Raw genomic sequence first — 20,292 nt, 5'->3', positions numbered from 1 at the left:
TCGGATCCCACATACAGACCGGTTCCCGCTCACTGGCTGAGCGAGGTGCGGGCGCGACACTGAGGGTTGCGATCCTGTTGCCGGTCCCCGGTACGGGTGCAACACTGAGGGTTGCGATCCGTTGCCGGACACGATAAAAGCCAAAAAAAAAAAAAAGAAGACCTCAAAATCCTTTAATTTCTAGGACCATAAGAAAGAGAAGTCCTACTACAAGAAGACAAAAACAAATTCTCTGTTTACATAAGGGGGCTCAAATCTCTCTGTGAAGAGGAAATAATTTTATTTCCTTTCAGATTTCAGGGAAGAAATCATGGGATTGATCATGGGAGATTGGTAAGGAAACTAGTGAAGATCTCAAGCAGGTGGGGTGAGGACAGGATACCACACAGCAAGGGGGCACACAAGGCTTTGAGGCACACCCCTCAATGAATAGTGGATAGAGTGCTACCACCCCTCACAATCAACCATTTGCATTAAATGCTCAGATTGAATTTATAACCACATGGATAGTTTACAGGTTTACATAATCCACAGTAGGCTACAGCATAAATGCTTTAATGTGAACTTTTGTGGGTTTTATTTTTCTTCACAGTGATGGGAAAGTTTGGGTGTGTGGAAGTAGAAAAAATTTATTTATCCTTAAAACTTATTTTGCCTCAGTAATCAAGGATCACATTTGGTTCAACAGGCTAGTAGCACATTTGTGGGAGCAGCAGGTGTGTGAATTTGTGGTGGCAACATGATTATACTTCTTCAGACCAACTGCTATTGACAACAGCACAAATAAGATTGAAATAAAATGGAGTTCTTTAGATCAGTTCATTGATGCATGTGAATTTCTCAAGAAAACTAAATATGTTGAATTAATTGCTATTTTGTGCAGTAGTCTTACTACTTTTATCCACAGATTTGGACAGAATAAAAATGAGAATTTTATAAACATATATAATAGAAATGTTTTGTCTTTTATGAAAACAGATCCTTTAAAATTCACAGTGATTCACCAGCATGCTCTGAGGATATGGTAAAAGGCAGCGAGATTTTTAGCATTCTGATGGGATTTCTATATTAGGATATTGCATTAGATCAAACCCATGTCCAGAAAAAAAAAGTCATATTTTATCTGGCGTGCATTACATAGAGATACTGGAGGAATGAGGTAGAATAGAAGTAATATTAGCATTGATATCAATGAGCAAAAGCAGAACAACTATAACATGCAGACATGCAAAGAGGAAGAAAGGAAAAAAAGTACTGAAGCACCACAGAGATAGATGCATTTGTTAAAAGAGATTCTCTAAGCATACTAACCTGCTGGTTCTAATGAATTTTCTACTTTGTCGTTAACATCGAAAACACGATCATGAACACCTATAGTTTTCATACAGCTATCTATAACAAAAATAGAGATAACAGCCAAATATGTTAGTGAAGACACCCTTAAACTCCCATTTCTTTTCTCTTTCTCTCTGTGTTTTCCTCTTATTTATGTAGAGATTGTTTTACAATCAATGGCATGTATCTGAATGCCAATATTGTTCCCATTTGCTGTGCACGTACAACAGTCTAAGAAACAACAAGTTAGCAACTGCTGTGTACTTAAATAAAAGCATCATGAAAAATGATGAGAAAAAATATAATGAAAACTAAAACATGGATGTTGATATACAAAACAGATACCACACAAGATTTAACAATAAAAAAATTTACCGCTGTGAACCAAACCACACAATAAAGCATGCGCAGTGAAGCCACCCTCTGAAGCTCATTCTATGAACTTACTTGTTGGTCTCACAAAGACTTTGAGCTTTAGACAGGACCTTCTTCCATTATCTGGGATTGCAGAGGCTGTGGATAAGACAGAGAGAGAGAGCAAGAGGGAAAGAAGAAAACAAGAACAGATTACTCTTGATTTTCACATACAAATAGTCTACAATAAATTTTTTCCTGAACAAAGAACTTTCTCCAATTCTTCCCGAAAGTTAAAACAAACACTACTTTTCAGATTGATCTAGACTGCTATAGAAAGGCTACTTTCATATCCCTATCTTCTCTTTTCAATATAATAAAGAATCAGCAAAAATGTGGGTAATATGTGAAAAAAAAAAACCCTTGGATTTTTATTTCAAAGGCTCTTCCATTTAACTTGATCTGTTATCAATTTTCTCTAAATTAAAAGGATAATGCTTGAGCCCTCTTGCTTTTATAGAGCTACTACACCTCTTCTACTGCAGGAAAAGGGGCCTGACAGAGACCCAAGGTGAAAGTGCTAGCAAAAACCAGTAACAGATAGTTACAAGGCAGACTTAAACATGACCTGTTTCTGCTGGGGAAAGCAGAGCTTTGTCTGTCCTGAAAGCTTGTCTGTCAGTGCTTTGCAGGTAATTCAATTAGAGGTTTTACTCAGAGCTTGGCTCCACATTCTATATGACTAAACCAAGCCCAGCAACTTCCATCATGCTATTATAAGTACAATATGCTATTGAGAAAGTACTGTGTTGTAATGGTACATTTATTTTTTTATATTTGCCACGGAGAAGGATGGAATTAATAAAGTGGGCTTACCAAAACATGACAACATGTTTCAAGTTATAAATCATTTGAGGAAGAAACTTTCTTTTCTCCAAGATAATAAGACTGTAAACTTTCCCTACGTTTGAAAGATTATCTCCCTTCAGTACTCACGACATAATGTCAAAGGGATTTCCAAGGGCGGTGAGACCCTTAACAACCGCATGTGTTTACAAATGCATTCTAGAAATGACAAAAATTACAGAAATGAGTGCTGCATATTTTCCTCCCTATGTGTTTGCTTCAAGTGGTTTCTTTGTTCAGAGAAAGCAGATGACATTAATCAAAACACACATGGCTTACAATTAGTTTGGTAATACCCAGAGTGACAAAGAGAGAACCAGCATTTGGTGTGCATTCTTTCCTTTATTTTTATTTTTTTAATCATTCCTCATGGGGAGTCCAGAAGACAAAAATGCTTATTTTGCAGGTGAGAGGAATCAAGATGGAAACTCCAAACTAATTTTACATGAATCTCCTTACGTAACTCCAGATTCATGTAACTATCCTGAAGGAGAACTTATAAATTTACCACCTAAAAGACACCGAGCAATAAAGGACCTCCCAGTGTCACTCTATTCAACACCTATTGAAAACTCTTTTAATTTTAAGATGAAAGTATAGAAGAAAGATGTTTTCGGCCCTCCCCATCTCCCCTGGTCGCTGTGACAAGCAGTTAAGAAGTGCTAACAGCTGGCTTTGCTGTAGGCTTTCATTAAATCAAAGTCAGAAAAACTCCCTCTACTATCCAATTCACATCCCTTTACTCAGTTTACTGCTGAAAATGTACATCTGGAGCCAGGAAGTTGGGAGCAGGGATATGGCACTATTAAAACAGGCACAACCTTCCATTTCGTTATCTTAATAGTTACTTTATAAATCAATCCATAGGGTCCCTCCCTCTAATGAGTGTCAGAGGACCAATCAAAACCTTGCAACACATAATGAAATACAAGGTGGGGGCCTGCTGGTTCTCTGTCTAGAGTGTCATGCTAATAAGGCCACGAGGGCCCCTTCCCTTCACTTTCTTCCATGACCTCAAACAGGGGCCCTAACTTCAGCCTTTCCTGAAAACCCATTCCCTTGGTCTCCTGGGGCTTAGGTGAGCACGGCTCAGCACTTTTCAGCCAATTTGGTACGTAAAGTGAACCATATTCAATGCCCCCAGATTAGTACCTCTAAAAACTGTATTCATATTTAGCATTGCAAATACAGACAGTTCTGACTTACAATTTTCTGACTTTATGATGGGTTTGTCAGGACGTAACCCGATAAGTTGAGAAGTATCTGTATATGTAATATTCACAGCACAATTCACTGCAGGTCTATCATTCAGACTTAGCAAGAGAACACTGGCATTGTGCTTGTGGCAGGCAGCTTCTGGCTTGGCTGTCAGTGGTCCTCACCTCCTTGTATGCAGGCCTTTGTGTAATCCCCTCCCGAGAGTGGGCTGAGCTTACTAACTTGCTTATAATAAGTAGAACACAGCAAAGTGATGGGAGTCACTTACGTACTTATGCTGTAAGCCTGCAGCTGCCTTCTTGCTAACACTCTCTCTTGCTCATGAAGCAAGGTGCCATTTTGTGAGATTCCCAATGGAGAGGCCCATGTGGCAAGGAACTTAGACAAACTTCCAACCAAGAGCATGCAAGGAACCAATGACCTGCAAGTAACTAAATCTGGCTAGCAATCGTATAAATGAGCTAGAAAGTGAATCCTTCTCAGTTGAGCCTTGAGATGACTGTTGCCTTGTGAGAGACCCAAAAGGACGCATAAGCTGCACCTGGATTCCTCATACGTGGATACTGTGAAATAAGAAATGTTGCTATTTTAGCCACAAAATTTTGAGGTTATTTGTTCGTCAAGAGCTAACTGATATAACGGAGTAAACAAACAAATCTGTGCAATGAAAGGCTTCTCAAGGTCGACTTTAGACTGAAGAGCCAAGACACTGCAGCCTCCTCTGCTCCTGGACAGCCATGGCCCTCCAAGAGCTAACTGATATAACGGAGTAAACAAACAAATCTGTGCAATGAAAGGCTTCTCAAGGCCGACTTTAGACTGAAGAGCCAAGACACTGCAGCCTCCTCTGCTCCTGGACAGCCATGGCCCTGCTCGCACAGCTGCTCATTCCTTATTCTGCTTCCAGCCCTAAACAACCGGGTCCTTTGCTAGTTTACATTTCAAGCTACCATAACAAGTCCACTTAAAATATGCCTTGAAGAGAGGTAATTATAAACTGCTGTTGAAGAAATACTACAAGACATATCTATTTGTTCTGACTCCAGCATTCAAAAACTGTTTTTCGTTTTCCTTCCCATGCAACTTTGTTTTTGCTAACGTTAGCCAACCCATGCTGCTCCTTGCAATTAGCACAATGTCTCAATTTAACTCCAAATTGCTGGGTGAACCTAAATGAGTTTCGATACAAAATATGAACTCAAATCATAACAGAGAATGCCTTTCCTCAAGAATGAGAAATAGAATGTAAAGGTGAGCTTTAAAAACACCTGAAATGTAAGGATTTTAAAATAAGTTAAAACTTCTCTTATTATCAAAACACTCCTATCAATTAACTTTTACACAGGCCATCAAATTAAATATAATCACTATAAGACTTCAAGCAACTCAGAAGTTCACCAACAATCAAGGTAACAAACATTCTTCATGAAGAACCAAAAGTTTAGCAGAAGAGGGTAAGACTCTCATCTTTCACATTTTCGGGCCCAGTAATATACTCATTAGTCAACTTTAACATTTCTGTCTAACCTTATTCAGCCTCAAACCTAAATTCCGAAAGCCAAAATCCTTCTCCTTTTCTGTGTTCCGTTTCAATGTGGGTACTTTGGGAAATTTTATTTTTAAGAATAGTCAGCCACTTTCTTCTTTTTAAAGAAATGAGTGTGTGTGGGAGCATTAAAAATGCAGTTTTCCATTATGTTTGCCACAGGCAATATTTCTCAATTTGTGCAAGTCAAAAGAAAAGATAGGCTATTAGTTGTTAGCAGGGCCCAGTTTTTCCCCCTGTAGGTTTTCTATGCGGTTTAACACACAACACAAATTTATGCAAATTAGGCAGGTGAAGACGGAATTAAGCATTAATATTCCTTTCACAATAAACGCTGAAAAAGTAAAGCCCATTTAAATACATGGTACTACTGGAAATGTCTCCTAGAATTTAATGAATCAATAAAATCCATTTTAAGTATAAGGGTGGAGGCTGGGGAACAGAACAAGTGGTGGAAATAGGATAGAGATTAACCAAAGCCATATGGACTTCTTGGAAAATGGTTACCAGACCTGTAAAAAAATTCTTTAAACAAAAGTAGGCGCCTCTTCTCAGGGAAGAATACTCCAGCAACAATGTGCAACTGGCCATCTGCTTCTTTTAAAAGCACCACAACACTTAATTATCATATTAAGAACAAAATCACCAGTTATGATGGGATACCTCTCACCATTCTACCTTATGAGATTTTAAAGTCACATGTTTTAATAACTTCCTCTTGGTCCCTGCTTTACCAAGCTTGGACCCTAAAAGCAACCACAGGAATTGGCTGCAGTGTGTCAAGACTTAAATCACTGGCAGGTTAAGGTCAAAGCCCCAGGTGGGAAAATTGGAAAGGAGGTTACTAAGTAAAGATGGAAGCCTTAGAGAAATTAAAAATATCATGTAAATATTAGATACTTTGATAAAGCTCTGGGGATGTTTCTTTTAAAAAACTAGAAAAGGAAGAGGGATGTGTTTCCCACAATATAACAAGGGTAGAAAAATTTCACAAGCTAAAACTTGGTTTTAACACCAGGGAACTATAACAGGGAATGAATAATTAGAGTAAAATTCAGGGCAAAGGACATAAAATAAATTCCAGCTGTGCAACTTCAGACAAAAGAGAAAATGGGAGGTACCACCCGTCCCACCCATTGCTCCTGCTCCCCAGTCTCTCTACCCCCTTAGGCAAAATTCTCGCTGCAAATGCTAATTGAAGTATTATTTTAATTGCAGCAGGTAAGTCTCAGTAAATCAATTACTTTTTCTTAGCAACCTCAAATAAATGGCTGATGATAAGTTTCTTTCCACTGATTTCTAGGAATAAACAAATAGGATACTGTAGACATTTATTTGAATTATGGGCAAACTTTCTTTTTTTTTGGGGGGGGGCAGCTGGCCAGTACAGGGTTACGAGCCCTTGACCATGGTATCACAAGGCTGTGTTCTAACCGACTGAGCTAACCGGCCAGCCTGTCACTTAATTTAAAAAGCTCAGTGACAACAAACCTGTTTCCACTTCTTACTGAAGAAGGGGATGATTTGTCCCATATACTACTTGTACTTTGAAATCTATTGCAGAATGAGTAAAAGATAACCTGGATTTTGGAGGTCTTATAATGTCTCCTATAAGAAGCATTTTAATTCAAAGGAAAATTTAAGGCTGTTTAAATAGATCTCAGATTCTGAATCTAGACTTTACCTCCTTTTTCAGTGATTTGAATGGAGAAATCTAATTCACATAGGCACAGAAAACAAGATAACAATCAGATATTTTAATTGTTAAAAAGAACCCCTAAACATGACAAAATACAGGGTTTTTTTTTTTAAAGATTTTTTTACTACTGTTTTTAAATCACTGAACATCTTTCTTTGAACAGTTAGAAAAAAATGGTTTGCTCTTATCAACTAGTGTTATAACTATTTAAGTGACTGTCCCAGGCCTTTAAGGTCAGATGGTTCTTTCTTGTTTGTGATGATTTGGGTGAACTGCTGTACCAGATAGGTATTATCTGACAAGAACAAAACCAAACCAAAAGACCAAACAACAAAAACAATCAGATAAGCAGAAATATTCACTTCGAAACACTCTTCAGTTGGAAGCCAAATAATAAAGGTAATAACAAAAGGAAAAATTCCTAGAATCCCACAAGAGGAACTATTTTCATGATTCCTTCTCCACAGGCTCCTTGTGCCACTGCATGTAACATGCTGTCAGGGTGACTGTTAACCGGCAAGCAATGAAAACCACAAATCCCATTACTCATTTGTACTGTATTAACAGAAACAATGTCGTTATCATACAGCACTAATGTAGCATGACAGTAAATTACTAATAAATCAAGTTAATACAATTCAAAGAAGCTCCTAGAAAACAGTATTTCTTTGAGCCTTTCATAACCTCTTTCTTCCTTATCCTCCTTGGTGAGGGTCCTTGGAAGGGACATTGTTTAGTGGCTGAAGTGCATGCATAATGATGCTCTAAACTTTCTCCCTGGTTCACCTGTTGACTTACTGGCAGCTTTGAGCCAGCTGACTAAACTGCCTTTGCCTCAGTTTCCCCATGAGCCTCTCTTTCTCAAAACAAATTTTAGACCTATTTTAGAGGGGCTGTAAAATTTTATGGTGTACTTGGAAACTCAGGTGACAGATCCCTACAGACCTAAAATATTATTTTGCTACTCTCCAGATGGATATCATCAGCTCTGTGCTTATTGCTCCCTCTGCACAAGGATTTCCCTCAGCAAGGACCCAGCTGGGGACTTCTTAGGTCTCTAGTTCTGAGTACAAATATGTAGGAGGGAGAGGGGATCAGGTCTAAATAGAGAGGTGATAGAAAGTTATTTATGATTCATAAGGAAAACCAGGGGGACAGGTGTGATCCTTTCCAGCCTAAATTTTAAAAACTGAATTCTGCCATAGTTTCATTTGCTGGGAAGGATGGGGGGTGGGGATGGGAATAGGGTGGTGGTGATGATACAGGTGTTTATGTGACAATGTGTACTGAGGCCGGAGTGAGTGTTTAGAGAATGAGAAAGGGCACTGCAGAATCCTGTTCCTTTTGAAAATTATGCTAAGATTCTGTGAGTTCTTTTTTCAATCCATTTTAGGAATGTGAGCATGCTATTAAATTAGAGGGACAGTAGACCAAAGACAGAATCCTGCAGAGAAGCAACCAGGCTGGACATTGAGACTGCCTTTGCTGCGATAGCACTAAAGAAAAGCAGCCCAGAAGCAGATGCAGACACTGCTGCGTGCCCTTGCCAGCCTATGGGTGTTGTGCTGCTATATAGAAATGGTTCTTACTCCACTATTCAATACTCTTCTTCATAATATTTGAGTAAAGATCTATTTATGCAAGTCAATTATTTCTTTCGTTTTTCTTAACCAGTAGGCTGTGTTCTTCACCATGTGAATCATTTCTGGTGGTTACATAAGTACTTAGGCAGGAATATCTATTCATTTGGACTGCAGACTTCTAATGGAGCTGTAAAGGCCTGAACAAATTAATGTCCTCTCTTTGGAAGGATAAATTTTACCAAAGAGGGAGTCGTTTAGGTACCAGGATGTACATTTTGTCTCACACCAAAAATGCTTTCCTTGATGAGGGATTTACATTGATAGAGTGAATAGACTCAAAGTCTATCTTAGGGGCTAAATTTAGTTCACTCTGTCTCTGAGTAGGACCATCTCCAGTAAAGTTAATCGTTGTGCAGTCCCGTCCATCACCCCACAGCACAGCAGCCTGGGTCTTCCATAATCTGGCCCCAACCTTGATTTCCTTCTTTATCTTTCACAATCTTTCCCCTCCTTCAGTATGCATTCATAACTAGTCCCAACAACATTTCCTCCCAGAACCTCCTGGAAAGCCTGCCTTTCCTTTGCCTCTCAAAATCCCAGCTCCTTCCAGACGCTTGAGATATATCCCCATTTCTCCAACACAATAACCCTCTTCCGGGTTCTTGACAGGAATCTGCTTCTGTCTCCTTAACAGCACGTACCCCATTCTGTTTTGTTTTAGAGCTGGCTATTACATCTTATCTCAGCTACTGGAGTTGCCCGTTCCCCAAAGGCAGGGGCCATACCAGGTTCTTGGGTTCTCGGTTCTGGGAAGTCTATTGCTTTGTTCGTAACAGGTGTTGAATAAAGATTTGAAGAATGAATATAGAGGTTAGAAAAAATTGATTTGCTGACCAAACAAACTCAGGATTAGAACAAAGAAAAAAAAAAGAAAGAAAGAAAGAAAAAAGATAGGGGTAGTGGTAAATGTCAAAGAAATTAAGAAAAAAAAATGTTTCTTTTCCTGGAAGACTCCTCTCCCTGCTCTGCTGGCTCCTTCTTACAGAATAATCTTGGAAACTGTGATCTAATAGTCAGCCAAAGCCATCGTGACATGAAATTCAAGCAGGTATCTGTGTCTGTAAGAGTGTGTGGTACCAAGAAATAAGCAAATGAGAGGAAAGTAGGCATTTTTAGAGCCAAAGATATGCAGAAACTAATCAAATGATATCTTGAGTTGGGGCTGCAGTGAACAGGAAGGATAGAGGCAGGATGAAGCTAGAATCCAGGTGACCCTGGACTTCTCTAAGGAATGATAAAGAATGGCCCTGGGCAATCAGGATCACAGGTAAGGGTGAAATCACTCTGGCTAAAATCCTGTAGTTATTAAAAAGCCCTGGCAAGTTAAGACACCCCAGACATTACATGAGGATGAAACCCCAAAAATTATGCTGAGGGAAATAACTATCCTTTCACCACAGCAGAGTATAAAAACTATACGCATTTTTAAGAGAATCGATACCACAGAACTAACACTTTTTGCGTGTGTAAAAAAAACACAAAACATCTGTGAATGTGGAACTTTACTACTTTTAAAGTATAGGACAACTTTGACCAATCTGAACAACAGGTCAGACACGTAATTCTAATTTGAAGTATATAATGGAAAAATTGATTTACACTTGTTACTAAGTAAAATCTTAGGTTTACATATAGTTTTAGAATATTTAAGAGAACTAAAGGTTCATCATATTTTTAAGTTTAATATAGTATAATGTTAAAAATTACTTAAGTACTTGGGAAGGTTATACATTCAGACACCTAATATATTTACAAAGTCCTCTTCCAGTAAGAGGCCTAAGGCGATCTGTGAAAATGGTTCGCTATTTGCTTGAACCAGAAAACCCCTCAAAATCATGCAAATCAAGAGGTTTAAATCTTCGTGTTCACTTTAAGAACACCCGTGAAAATGCCCAGGCCATCAAGGGTATGTGTATCCATAAAGCCACCAAGTATATGAAAGATGTCACCTTACAGAAGTAATGTGTACCATTTAGGCATCACAATGGTGGAGCTGGTATGTGTGCCCAGGCCAAACGGTGGGGCTGGACACAGGATCAGTGGCCCAAAAAAAAGAGTGCTGAATTTTTGCAGCACATGCTTAAAAATGCAGAGAGTAATGCTGAACTTAAGGGTTTAGATGTAGATTCTCTGACCATTGAGCATATCCAGGAGAACAAAGCATCTGAGAGGTGCCACTGTACTTACAGAGCTCATGGCTGGATTCACCCGCACATGAGCTCCCCCTGCCACATCGAGATGATCCTTGCTGAAAAGGAACAAATTGTTCCTGAACCAGAAGAGGAGGTTGCAAAGAAGAAAAAGATATTTCAGAAGAAACTGAAAAAACAAAAACATGTGGCTTGAGAATAATTCAGCAAGAAATAAATGCAAATAAAAGTGAAAAATAAAAATAATAAAATATTTACAAAGCAGGAGGTTGCAAAGAAGAAAAAGATATTTCAGAAGAAACTGAAAAAACAAAAACATGTGGCTTGAGAATAAATTCAGCAAGAAATAAATGCAAATAAAAGTGAAAAATAAAAATAATAAAATATTTACAAAGGATAGAGAATATATTAAATCTTTAAGAACAATTAAAAATGGTTAGGGGGCTGGCTGGTTAGCTCAGTTGGTTAGAGTGCAGTGTTGATAACACCAAGGTCAGCGATTTGGATCCCCATATCTGCCAGCCGCCACTCCCTGCCTCCAAATAAATAAATAAATAAACAAACAAACAAATAAGTAAATAAATAAATAGATAAATACATACATACATACATGAGAATAGGGTTTAAAAAAATGGTTGAAAGTTTGTAAATGGAACCAAATATACAAAATAAGCTAATTTGAGTAGGCTAAATTTGAAATTTTTAGGAAGAATTAATTTAAAAAAATTTGTAACCTCAAATATCTAATTTTAAATTTGAAGTAACCCTCCAAATAATCTTTTCTATGGAAAAAATCACCCTTCTGTGCACCAAAAAATAATCTTAATACTTCCTTTCAGGTCATGGCTCAAATGCTGCCTCCTCAGAGGCAGCTTCTGTGATCACCCAGCCAAAAAACTGTCTCCATATTCTCTGTCATCCCATCCAATTCCCTATAGATGCTAGTATAATTGGCAGTTATAGATTTGTTTGTTTTCTGGTTTATTGTCTATTTTCTGGTTAAGCTGTAAACTCCAGAAGCAGAAGCCATTTTTTAATACATTACAATGTTTCCAAAATCTAACATAGTGTTTGGCACAAAGTAGGCACCCAAAAAATATTTTGGAAGGAATGAATAAATGAGTTAACTGAAAGCTGACTAAGCCAGAAGTATCCAGGTCCCTGTATTATAAAAAATAAGCAAAGGTACCAAGGTGTGCTAGAAACCTGAGATCTTCACAGATTGATTTGCAGTGTTTTTCATTCTCCGTGAATATTACTTTTCATATTTCCTCTTGCAAACGCGCAGAGCAATCTGATAGATAGCTAGATGAAAGCTTCACTCACTTTATCGCTGCTGCAAACTTTGTGAGATTTGTTTATTATTTGGTTTGTCAGAAACCCTAGTTTAGCAAGCAGATAATGCACAAATGGATGAATAATAAAAGATTGATAAATTACAATTATAACTTTAACACTAAGTGTATTAATGAAATCAACGGTGTATTTTCTAGTATTTGAAAAGTCTGCAGAATGAAGAAAAGGATAACTGTCCTTCAACACGTTTCTATTCCTTAAGAAATCTGTCAACCTAACATATAAAAGCAAGCATTCTATCCATTAGTCATGATATTAATACCAGTGTGCTATTTAAATTTTAAGGAATCATTTATATTTCTATGCTGACTCTACATGTCATATACATAGGAGGATTTATTGTATTCCTTGGCATTTTGGAGAGAAATTGATTCTATTTTTCCTGTGCTTGGTAGAAAAAAAGTCTTGGGTCAACTTCTTTTTTTAGTCTAAGAGGTCTCAGTTGAAATTGGCTTTGAAGTTTGCTAATTACAAAACTCAACAGGGGTTTCCTTATTTGGTGTAACTCATATTTCTATTCATTAACCCCAGTTTTAAAGAGATTAAAAAGTCTGAATAGAAACATCTTAAAAGTTTGAAGAACAGCCTGTCTCCTGTGATACCTTTAGATACTTCAAGTACTAACTTCCCTCATTAGCTAATCACAAATCTGTGGTTGCAGGAAGGAAAGGTAAGACGCATACATTTTAAACTTCCCAACTACACAGTGCTCCAGAAGATGAAAAATCGGTAAAATTTTTTTCCTTCTATATATGGGGAAAATTTATGTCAACCTGAGTTACAAGGAAATCGGGATTCTGAAGGGCAATCCTGCTAGCTGCTTTTCGCGGGGCCGAGCCCCTGGGTTCAGATGCTTTCATTCCGGTGAAAAGATCATTACTAGGCGGCTCCGGGGAAGTTGGCCCTCCTGTAAGTGCGCTCCTTTGTTATGAATATGGAACAGATGGAGCCAAATCTATCTGCTCTGTAGGAACAAAAACACTTACAACCCAGCTCTCTCTATTAAAGACTCTACTTAGCTCCTTTATACCATCGGCTTTCTGTGCACTGCTGTGAGGTTTTGACTTTATAGAAAAAGGCACTTCATAAAAGCAACAGTTCTTACTCTTAAACCAAAGTAGCCTAAGAACTAAAGAAGACGAATACATGGTTTCACCCACAGGACTCCTTGGAGATATGCAGATATTCAATGTGTGTGTGTGTGTGTGTGTGTGTGTGTGTGTGTCTGTGTGTGTGTGTGTGTGTGTGTGTGTGTAAGAGGAACACTATATTCAATTCTGGTAAATGTCTGCATTCAAACAACATGAAAATATAGAGGAGAGTGATGAAGATGTCATGTTTCTCATTATAAGGATGGCATCTAATTGCTCTAGCATAATAAAATGCCAGGATTTAATTTTGTATATATGTCTGTAAGGCTAGTGAGGGCTGTCTGGAACAAAAAATATGACTATGCTTAACAAAATCATGTGGGCAAATATAATTAGTAATTAGGACCATACCAAAAATCAAAGGCTATACGATGCTTCTTCACTATGAAAAACAGTAATAATTACTTTCAGCATCGTGCCAATTTGCTTTTGTAATCTGAAAGATGTAAACACTGCAGGTAAAATCAGTGCATGCACTTATTTATCATGCTGCTGAAATCCAAAGGCCATCCCTACAATGTGCTGTTGCCAAAGTAGGTGTGCTGGCAGAGAGCTAGGTAGATTTCATGGGCTGCCTGGTGCGGATGCACAACAGTATATGCACCTCCCATTGATAGCAACAGGGGCAAGGAGTGTCTGCCTTATTTCATTACATTTATTATACTGATACATTTAAAGTCTGGCTGCTTCTTCGGAGATAATTGAAAAAAGAAATTCTGTGGCAGGATGCTTTGATTCTGACTAAATCAAGTCTCCGGGCAAATTTCCTCCTGCCAGTGGAAGCACAGCTTGCCTGAAGTCGTAACCTTTGTTGGAGGAAAGGAGCTGGCCTTGAAGCAGATCATGAAGCAGATGTTTTATGCCAAATCAGAGTCTGGGGATACGTAGGCTACTGCAAATAAAACTCTTCTTCTGTCTGTTCAATCATTTCAATTCCCTGCAGTGTGAAATATGAACTTGCCAACAAATGGCCAGCGTGCTGTGCCTCGCAGCAGGGGGGGAAAGTGCCACAGCTGTGCCAGAGACTGGAAAACTCAAGATGCGCATGACATGTTCATTAGTTTCCCTGTACAGCCAGGGTCGGAACCAGGCCAGTCTCCAGAACCATCCGCAGGGAAGCAGAAGGAGTATTTACTACACCCAAAAGAGTTAAAGACACAATTTCCACCAAAATGAGATGAACAACTTGCAGGGATCTCTTTGATGACCCCAGAAGGTTAGTCTTTAAAACAAGAAACCAAAGAGCAGATCCTCTCTGGACAGGAATAGACAGAAAAAATTATGTCTGCCAGTGATTACAACTTTTTTTCTGACTTTATTAGCAGCTTGCTCTGTGAGCAATAAAAAATAAAATAATGAAATATACTGTCAGTCTCAAAGCATCAAGGAGAGACTGAAATGGCCCAGTAAAAGAACTCAGATGTCTCTTCTCTTCATCAGAAAGGTGGATATGTGGAAACTGCCTGTCTCACCTTTTGTAAGCAAATGTTACACGAGTTCCTTCTAGTGTACTGGCCTTCTAGTGTATTCCACATACAGTTTCACAATAATAAAATAGCTAATTTATTTAAATTAAAGACAAGTAAAATTAGACTAACAAGTTTCATTTTGAGGTCCTTTCCAGCATATTGAACATACATATTCACACATACTCTGATAGCTGTAATCTTAGATTATAAATATCCCATATTCAGTTCTGAGATTTTTTTCAAAGGTTATTCACATGCTTTCAAGTGCCACATTCTTTCAAGTTTTAATCATGAGCTCCCTAAATAGAAGTCATTTGCATCTGTAAACATTCCCTTGCAGTAGTATTTAGCAGTATGTTCTCTTTGTGAAGAACTATTTTAAAAGGAAAATAAACCTTAATATGGAACAACAATCAAGCATGAACATAAAAAGGTAAATTAGAGGCTAGAGAAACCCTGTAACCCCTTTATGTAATTTCTGAAAAATGTTTGAAATTTCTTAATCTCAAAATAGTCCAGAATCATATAGTTTATTCTGGCTGATGGATTATAGGAATACTAGTTATATAATCCAACTCATGGCCTAAATCATGAGGACATTTTCAAGAAATGAAATGAATTTGAAATAATTTATTATTCTGAAATGAGGCCAAATAAGTACACATGGTTCAAGCTCGAAATCATTATAGAAATACTAGTTATATAATCCAACTCATGGCCTAAATCATGAGGACATTTTCAAGAAATGAAATGACTTTGAAATAATTTATTATTCTGAAATGAGGCCAAATAAGTACACATGGTTCAAGCTCGAAATGATAGACCATTATCACAACTAATGGCAAGTTCTCATTAGCTTAGCATTTCTAAATCAATGTTGTAGTCAATAAATCTGTCGCAGAATGGTTACAAATGATTGTTTTAAGGAATTAATAACAAGACATTTTAATTTTGGGATTCTTTTGGCACAATTACTCTAGAATATTATTTCTTCATAATTTTTTTTTCTCTATTTAACTTGACCAAATACAAATTACAAACATGAAATTATTTCTTAATTGACATGGAGCTTAGTGGGAGGGAACTTCATCTCTGGATGCACAATACTAATAATATTTTTATAATAGCTATCATTTATCTACTATTTCTATGCACCGGGCACTGTGCCAGATTTGTTAAATTTAATCCTCAGTACAGTTCTTTGAGGCAGGTATTATTATCTTCCTATTAGAGACAAGGAAACCGAGGATTAGAGAGGATAAGTAGTTAGCCAATGTCATCTATAGCTAGTATATGGCAGAATGGATATTCAGTTCCAAGTCTTTCTGATGCCAAAACTCTACCACTTGCATTTATAGTATAAATCATACTTTTCTTTGTGACTGTCCTATTTTAAATATTTGTTTCATAATTTCCCAGAACCTCTTAAAAGTCTTTCCAAAAAAAGTATGGAGGTAGGTTAAAACTTGGTAGAACCTGACTATGTAATCTTAAGCATTTGCAATAGTTTTCAGTAGGAAAACCATGTGAAGGTTTTGCTTGCAGAGACATGCCCTATGCATATTTCCTAATCAGGTGCATGTCAAGAAAAAGCCCTTTCATATTACATTACACTAACTGACGTACTTCTAAGTACCCATATGCACCATGGCAGGAGGAAATAAGAAACAAAACACAGTCATCCAATGTTCCAAAAGAAAATTGGGAAAACTGGCAGTGTCCTTAGAGCACACGCCCCCGTGAGAGGAGAGATTCCCAGCCTGGCCTTGCTGTCTCTGACCTCACGGCATATTTATTTCTTGAGATTTGAGCAGCTCTTCCTGCTCCCACCCCTGTGGTACCTGGCTGGAAGGAAAAGCAAATCTGCTGACAACACTGTGGCACAAGAACTAAAAGTAACACGCAAAGCAGAAACACCTCTTATCCAAACCCAACCGAGTGCTGTTGGGGGTAGGGGCCAGTTGAGCCCAAACCCACCTACCTATTTACATATAAACAGAGTCAAAAGCCTTTCCTGATGCCTCAGAAAGATAACAGATGCAGCAGATTCACTAATTTTTACCTTAAATTCAATAAGGATACGGTATTTTTTTGGTTTTGTTTCTGTTTTTTGATGGCTGGTGGTACAGGGATTCCAGCACTTGACCTGGGTGATATGAAACCATGCTCTAGTCAACTGAGCTAATGGGCCAACCCAAGGATATGGCTATTGATAAAGGTGCACCAAGTGTGACTTTATATCTATCTTTTTCTCCTCCAATGTAGGTATTTGATTAACGAATGTCCTATTCAATGACACATGTGACATTTTTCTGCACCATCTATTCTCTAAATACTCTTCCTTTTAATTAACAGAATCCACAGGATCTCATCCATTCAGAGAAACAAAGGATTCTCCTCTACTCCGGACAAATGAACAACAGTCCAGAGTGATCCTGGTAGAATCTAAGCCAGATCATGTGACTTCTCTGTTCAAAACCCTCCCATCTGATTCAGAGTGAAATCTCAGATCCTTACCATTGCCTATGATGACCCCCCCCCATTGCACACATCTGTATATATTTTCACACCCTGCACACATTTACAGAGCACTCCCCCCTTTCTCCCATGCTCCAGCCACGCGGGCCTCTCTACTACACCTGAGAGTACTACACGCACACACTCGCCTCAGGACCCTGATGCTTTCCTGTTCCCTCTGCCTGGAAAATCTCTTGCCAGATAGACACATGGATTGCTTCTTCATTTCTGTTAGGTCCCTCCTCCAATCTTAACTATTAAAAAGGCCTTTCCTGTCCACGTTATATAAGACATTATATAAATAAAATAGTAATTTCCCCACCTTCATATTCTCTATTCTCCTTACTCTTTATTTTTTCATCATAACACTTAACCACCTTCCTGACATATTCCATATTTATTAATTTGCTTGTTCATCCCCTTCCCCACCTCCTGTCCCCAGTAGAGTGTAAGTTCTATTAAAGCAAGGCCTTTACCTAATTTTTTCTCTGTTGTATTCACTAAGTCTAAAATACTCTCTGGCTAGCAGTATGCACTCAATAAGACCTGTTGAATGAAGTGAGGAAGGGAGGAAAAAGTAAATGAATGAAACACAAGGTCACCCCAAGAAAAACGCTTGCTTGCTCACTGATCTGCTATTAATGTCCACAAAATCACAAATTTGGAATAGAAAAAGTAAAATAAAAAATCCAATCACTAAGTAGACATATGAGTTCAAGTGCAATGTGAGTCCTTAAGTCTGCTATAAATATGAATAAGTGGCTTATTTTTCAAGACAGAGTGGCGTTTTTCTTCACATTCAGTTAATATGCACCAAAACATATTTGTACAAAGCAAAATGACTTTAAAGAACCTTTGAAAAAACATCTACTAACAACCTGGTGGTTGTTTTCAAAGCATTCCCGTGAAGCATGAAAGAAGATAATGGCAAAATATCAACCACGTATCAAGACCAAGAAGAAGCTTAATTTTTCTTGGTGGCCTTTGTTTGAAGTAATGCTGAGTATCAGCAGCAGACCTGAGTAGCCTGAAAATGCATAAAGAAGTGACATGGACCTGGAGAACAATCTCATCATCACCAACATCAATATTTAAACAATAAGCACTTTTGCATCCTCAGACCAACCTGACAGCTTAAATCACTAAATCACAAAACTCAAGTTTGTAAACCTTGCAGACCATCTAGTTCTGTCTCCTTACTTTGCCAAGTTTAAGAAACAGCTTCACCATTTCAGAGAAGCCAAATAGCTCATCAAAGTTCATCCTACTCAGGAGGATACTGAACAGGCAGATGTGGCCCAGGGACATTTATCAACAAGGAGAAGTGTTCCCTCAAACCACCTGGGACAGAATTAGAGCAAAGAAATCATTCCTGAAGCTCCTCTTCAATACTAACAACCAAATTATTAGAAATTAAGTGTTTAATGAATTTATATTATAGCCAGTTCTACTAACATTTATGAAATAGTTTAGTTGAACTTTTGATTCGCCGAATATATTCTTTACAGTGCATGTAAAATCAATGTGTATAATACATTTATGTTCTTTTATAGAAAAGAGTATAATTTTACTATTTTACATGACTGTGGAAAGTTATGGCTACTGCATCTTTGCCTCTGACATAGGGATGGTCATAGTCATGATTTATCTTTCCTCAAAAAATATGGTCAGAGAAACAGTCTCAATTAAGATATTACTCCTGAAGGAAAATGGGAGGCACTTTACAACTCTCTGCTTTATGATTCTATTTCCAGAAAGCGCAGGAGTGAAAAGTGGGAGCTGTCTGTGATACTAATTTGAAAAACTAATGAAGTTATAGAACTGTTATTTCTCATAATTAGCTACAAGGCCCTATTCTCAACAGAGTATAATGCTGCATCTATACATGTATGACTTCAGCCAAGGCCAGAGCTACCACCTGCCCTCAGCAAAACAACACACACACCACCACCGCCACAATCACAACTATCACAACCACCATCTCCAACACCACCACCACTGCTGCCAATATCTTACTATGGAAGAGGTTTATAAAATTTATATTTCAATCCTCAGGCATCAAGAATTTCATCCCATTCTCAAAGAAATGTTCTCACTTACCCACAGCTATCTTTTCAAAATTTTCAACTACTTTTGCTCCTTACAACCAATTTGATCCTGAAAAGTATATGTAAACTGGATTTTTAGAATTCAAATCATTTTTTAAAATGCTCTAGGGCTACTGAAAAAAATTCCATTTTTTGTAAATGGAATGATCACTCTGCAATTTATCTTTTATGAAATCCTAATTTTCATATGTCATGCTTGTTTAAAATGATATAGACCTGTTCAGTGTTCCTCAAGGGGACTAAACCAACATTAATTATTTCTTTCTGCCCCATTTCAGTTGAAAACTTCCTCTAGAATAGTAAACAGAATTTTAAAAATACTTAGCAGCATGTACCTTGTCATTCTCTTTATATCTGCACATATCAAAAATTCCAGAAAGCAAAAATCCTCCTGGCAAAGCCTTGGTGGGCTCTAACTCCTGCCCCAGTGCACAGTGAGAGAGCCCTGAATCCCCTGGACTGTCACATAAATAGACCATCGCATCCTTTATTGATTCCTCCTTCCCTTCTTTGTGCCACTATGTTTACAACAAGAAAGAAGAGATATGCAGTCCCTGCCCTCAGGACCTCCCATTTTAAAGAGTAAGATACAAAACTGAGATTGTCATCATTGTTCTGAAGGAAGAAGCAAGGGGCTCAGTATACAGGAGGAGGTGTTGTATGGGATGGGATGGGTCCTTTGTTCCTTTGGTTCATTGACTTTGAGTCAAAGGACCTAGTCCAAGGTGCTGCATTCCATGTCAAACTTGAGTACAAGACATTAAAAGCTGGGGCCGGCCCGGCGGCGCTCCCGTCTGAGGGTTCGGATCCCACGTACAGACCGGCTCCCGCTCACTGGCT

General features: G+C 38.1%; 1 protein-coding gene and 1 pseudogene across 1 annotated transcript in view; one reads left to right on the top strand and one right to left on the bottom strand.

The window, feature by feature from the left end:
• Positions 1-20,292, bottom strand: part of EFNA5 (ephrin-A5) — a gene marked incomplete at its 5' end in the record, with an annotated part of 48,927 nt that overhangs the window by 9,859 nt on the left and 18,776 nt on the right. Inside the window, 2 exons of the mRNA XM_008589601.1 lie at positions 1,312-1,392; positions 1,783-1,848. Coding sequence (XP_008587823.1) covers positions 1,312-1,392; positions 1,783-1,848 — 147 coding nt within the window. The remainder of the gene's footprint in view (positions 1-1,311; positions 1,393-1,782; positions 1,849-20,292) is intronic.
• LOC103605021 lies at positions 10,496-11,047 on the top strand (annotated as a pseudogene).

This window comes from Galeopterus variegatus, unplaced genomic scaffold (assembly GCF_000696425.1).
Source record: "Galeopterus variegatus unplaced genomic scaffold, G_variegatus-3.0.2 Scaffold5549, whole genome shotgun sequence".
Taxonomy (NCBI): Eukaryota; Metazoa; Chordata; class Mammalia; order Dermoptera; family Cynocephalidae; genus Galeopterus; species Galeopterus variegatus.
The sequence above is the reverse complement of the archived record's forward strand: the minus strand, read 5'-3'. Positions and strand labels throughout refer to the sequence as shown.